Source organism: Fukomys damarensis, unplaced genomic scaffold, assembly GCF_012274545.1.
Source record: "Fukomys damarensis isolate Sample0158 unplaced genomic scaffold, DMR_v1.0_HiC HiC_scaffold_24, whole genome shotgun sequence".
Classification (NCBI taxonomy): domain Eukaryota; kingdom Metazoa; phylum Chordata; class Mammalia; order Rodentia; family Bathyergidae; genus Fukomys; species Fukomys damarensis.
In genome coordinates this window covers 3447896-3452359 of record NW_022900936.1, presented here as the reverse complement: position 1 = coordinate 3452359, position 4464 = coordinate 3447896, and the positions used below count along the sequence as shown (strand labels likewise).

Genomic DNA, 4464 nt, shown 5'->3' with positions numbered 1-4464 from the left:
CCCAGGTGGACGGCGAGTACCGGCACCGCTGCGGCACCTGTGGGAAGACCTTCCGCATGGAGAGTGCGTTGGAGTTCCACAACTGCAGGACAGGTGAGCGGGGGCCGTTCGCACTCCATTCCAGGAGGGACGCAGGGGCGGGGTCGATGGCTCCCACAGCCCCAGGACTGGGGACAACAGGCGAGGCCGCCCATCCTCACCTCCGGGCTTTCTCGTCTTCTGTCCGCCTCCAAGCGAGGTGGCATCCGTGGGCAGCCCTGGCTGCTCGGCTGGGGACATAGGCACCGGCCCCGAGGCCGGGGTTACAGCTGGGAAATGAAACCGTGCACCGTGGGGAAATGTGCGGTGTGGTAGGAACATACACGAGTGTTTATATTTTTAAAATTTATTATGATAAAAGACCCGTTGCCATGAATCCCCCACAAAATCCTCCTCACTTCACGCACGCCCAGCCCATTGTCCTGGCAGCTCCTGCAGCAGCTCCGGAGCCCCTTTCCTGAGTGTCTTCACTTGTGCTGATTTAGCTGCTGCCTCGGTGTCCTCAGTGCATTCAAAACCTGTCCCTGCCATGGTCACTTTGACTTTGGGAAGAGCCTCGTGGCAGCCGCACAGCCCCTCCTGTGCCATGTCCCAGAGGGCAGAGCCAGAGCCGCCCGCCTTCCTCGGGGCTGGGTGGAGCCCAGGATGAGGGAGGATGTCCCCAGGCCGCGCCCCACAGGCGCATCTCGTGGCACAGGCCACCCCATGGCGGCATCTCACAGGCACCAGTGCTGTCACCGCTGGCGGGGGCTGTGGGGACACTGCTGGCTTCTGGGGAGGGGGCACTTTCGGGCCCTCACAGGGCCATGGGGAGATGGACCCAGCAGGGGCAGCAGGACAGTGGGGTGGTGAGGCCAAGATCCAGCCACCTGCGGGGAGGATGTGGGGGACAGCACTATCCACACAGCCCTGGGCGTCCGTGCCCTGGGCACTGGCTTCCCAAGCTGGGAGGGGCGACGCTGTATCACCCACCTGTGTCGCACCCGCCTGGAGGTCCCCGGAAGGAAGGCGCAGGGGCAGGAGCAAGAGGGTGTGGGGTGGAGCGCTGGGTCCTGGGTGCCACCTTTGGGAGGGACAGATTCAGGCCGGGTGGACAGGCTGCAGGCCCCACAGCGGCAGAGCGTGGTGTGAGCGGGTGTGAGCGGGTGGTGAGCAGGGTGTGAACAGAACATGAGCGGTATGAGCGTGCAGGGTGGTAGGGAGTGTGGGGTGGTGAGTGGCTGTGTTTCTGTGTATCCTGAGCATACCTGTAAGGTGTGTGGACTGTGTCTGTAACGGACCCAGGGACACGTGGTTCTGGTTTGCCTGGTCTGGTGTTTGGGCTGGGTGGGCCGTGTGGTCCAGGCTGCCTGAGCTCGCAGATCCCCTTGGCACCCAGTTGCTAGCCATGGGCACCACCCAGGCGGGTACTCATGGTTCTGTGGGGCCTGCTCATGGGGGAAGCTGGGGGCCATGTGCAGCGGGAGGGGTGGGTCTAGGACGAGGAGCAGGAGCTGGGCTCAGGGGCCGAGGGCCTAGGGGGCGGGGGCCAGGAGCGGCCGGTTGCCTACGCGGGACGGCGCGGTGACTGGAGCCCTGTCTTTTGCTCTCCGGACAGATGACAAGACGTTCCAATGTGAGATGTGTTTCAGATTCTTCTCCACCAACAGCAACCTCTCCAAGCACAAGAAGAAGCACGGGGACAAGAAGTTTGCCTGCGGGGTCTGCAGCAAGATGTTCTACCGCAAGGACGTCATGCTGGACCACCAGCGGCGCCACCTGGAGGGTGAGCGGCCGGGCGGGGAGGCCGTCCCAGTGGCAGGCTGGGTGGGGCGAATGTGCCCAGGCTGTTGAAGGTTTCCCCAAGAGGCTCTTATTGCAAAGTGTTGGGTGCGGTGGTGCACACCTGTACTCCCGGAACTCCAGAGGCTGAAGCAGGAGGATCACTGTGAGTTCAGGCCACCCTGAATTACAAAGCAAGGCCCTGTCTCAGAAACAAATAATCCTTTCTGTGCGGCACACAGTGGGGAAACCCTGAATGAAATTGCACGTGCCATTGGCTCTCGGCCCTGTGCAGGGCCTCCAGCCGGTCCCTCCCGAGCATGTTCGGTGCTCCCGTACCCACCAGGGAGTGCTGTCACCACAGGCTGCCTGTCCCCAAGCAGGGGCACACAGTGTGCACAGCCAGGGTGGCTGGAGCGCCCCCTGAGGGCTGGTGAGGCTGGGCCTGGTGACAGGCACCTGTTGCACCAGCATTTGGGAGGCTGAGGCAGGAGGATCGCTGCGAGTTTGAGACCGGCCTGGCTATATAGACTCTGTTTCAAAAACAAAACAAAGAGGAAAAGCAAGAAAAGAAAATGAAAGATAATGAAGTCATGCGTGGTTAAACTGCAGCCACACACACACTTAAGAACTTGCAGGTCTGCGAGTGTCCAAGCGTGTGTACCTCCATGTGCCCGCCCACACACCCGTACCCACACTCTGCGCTGTACACGTATGTGTGCACCGGCATCAGACCTTTATGAAGCAAGGCTAGGGTCCCATCCCGTGTGGCTTTCCACACTTCTTCGTTTGGCCCTGTTTCGCATGGTTGGTGAAGACCCCACTGTCTTCCCTCGGTGTTACTTCTGGGACTCTCCAGCCCCCTTTCAGCCGCTGGAGAGCTTGGGCAAGCTGCTGTGCCTCAGTTTCCTCACCCTGTGCAGCTGCGATAGCAATCGTCCCTCCCGAGGGCCAGTGAACTGGCGACGCTGTGGCGGCACCTGGGGCGGGGCCCAAGGCATCTCTGCGGGCCGGGAGCCGGACCAAAGCCAGGTCTGCCTGTCGCCACGCCCGCCCCAGGCTCAGACTTGAATTCCAGTTGAGTAGAAAAGCCCCAGAAGGCTCAGCTCTGCTCTCTTCTGTCAAGAGCTTGTGTTCACAGGAAGTGGTTTTATTATCGTCACTGAGATGGAATCTCTCTGTGCTGCCCAGGCTGGCCCTGAACCCCCGGCCTCGAGCTGTCCTCCTGCCTCAACCTCCTGAGTGCTGCAACCTGGGTGTGCACCACTGTACCCAGCCGATGTGAGCGTTTTTAAAGACCAGAGTGTGTTTTTATCCTACTCCTATCGTTTCAAACCAAAAGATTGTACAATCGTCTGACTTCTTACTCTGGCCCCGATCTGACTGGTTTGATGTGCGAGACCCGGATGGAGATGAGCACTTTTTCCCATGAGAAATCTGCCTTCTCGCAGCCTCCAAAGCCCTCGCACACTGGCCGTGAGCTCTGGGACCGGTCAGGCCCCTGTTCAGTGAAGCTCCTGGCTGATCTTCCAAATTAACACCCTGGGTGCCCTGCGCCAGTGCCTTCGGGCCGTGAGGCCTCCTCCCCGGGCCGTCTGACCCCGTGTTCACTGCCCTCTGGGTTGGCTTTCAGGAGTGCGACGGGTGAAGAGAGAGGACCTGGAGGCCGGCAGTGAGAGCCTGGTCCGCTACAAGAAGGAGCCTTCGGGGTGCCCAGTGTGTGGCAAGGTAACGGCTGTGTGCGGGTGCGGGGCGGGGCCGGGCAGTGCGCCAGCATCCTGAGGGACTCAGCTGGCAGAGGGGCGGGGCTGGGGAGCAGCTGGCGCTCTGATCACCCAGGTCCAGGTGCCCGCCCACCACTGGCCCTGGGCCCTGCTGGTGCTGGTCCCGCCTGGGGTGGGGAGCAGGCTGTCCCTGGAGGCACAGGCCCTCCCGGTGCCCCACGTAAGCCCCCACGCCCCCTGCCGGGGTGTGTGGATTTTTTACCTTCACACAAAGTATTCTGATTGCGTGCCTCGGGGCCTCTGACTCAGAGCTGCGGAGGGGCGCACACACCGAGTGGGAGGGTGAGCTGGGGGGGCGGCCAGGCCCTGTATGTGGAGCACCCGCCCCAAAGCCGCACCTCAGGTCCCTGCAGACAGCACCCGACAGCAGCGGAGCCCCCCAGCACGGGCAGGCGGCTCCCCTCTTCCTCGCACTCAGACAGCCACGGACACCGAGCTCCCCGTGGGCACCGTGCTGCTCACATGTTTCAAGGAAGCCAGGCTCGGGGCATACGCCGAGATTAGGAGGCCGAGGCAGGAAGAGTGCAAGTGTGAGCCCGGCCGGGAGACTTGGCGAGACCCGTCTCAGAGGGAAGGGGCTTGGGACGGAGCTCCGGGCAGAGGTCCTGGTTCAGTGCCCTGTGCCGCAGAGATAATCCGCACGCAAAAGTCGCTGGAGCCGCCTGTTCCCGGCAGCCGGGAAGGGCGCGTTCACCTGTGGCCCAGCGAGGCCCTGACGTGGCGCCCCGGCCCAGGTGTTCTCCTGCCGGAGCAACATGAACAAGCACCTGCTCACGCACGGCGACAAGAAGTACACCTGCGAGATCTGCGGGCGCAAGTTCTTCCGCGTGGACGTGCTCCGGGATCACATCCACGTGCACTTCAAGGTGGGCGCAGGGCC

The 4464-nt window shown here is 62.5% G+C and overlaps 1 protein-coding gene across 1 annotated transcript in view; it reads left to right on the top strand.

Annotated features, from left to right (window-relative positions):
* The window catches only part of Prdm15 (PR/SET domain 15), a 29941-nt gene that overhangs the window by 12303 nt on the left and 13174 nt on the right, over nt 1-4464 (top strand). The window contains exons 9-12 of the mRNA XM_010636602.1: nt 6-93; nt 1637-1804; nt 3434-3528; nt 4319-4450. Coding sequence (XP_010634904.1) covers nt 6-93; nt 1637-1804; nt 3434-3528; nt 4319-4450 — 483 coding nt within the window. The remainder of the gene's footprint in view (nt 1-5; nt 94-1636; nt 1805-3433; nt 3529-4318; nt 4451-4464) is intronic.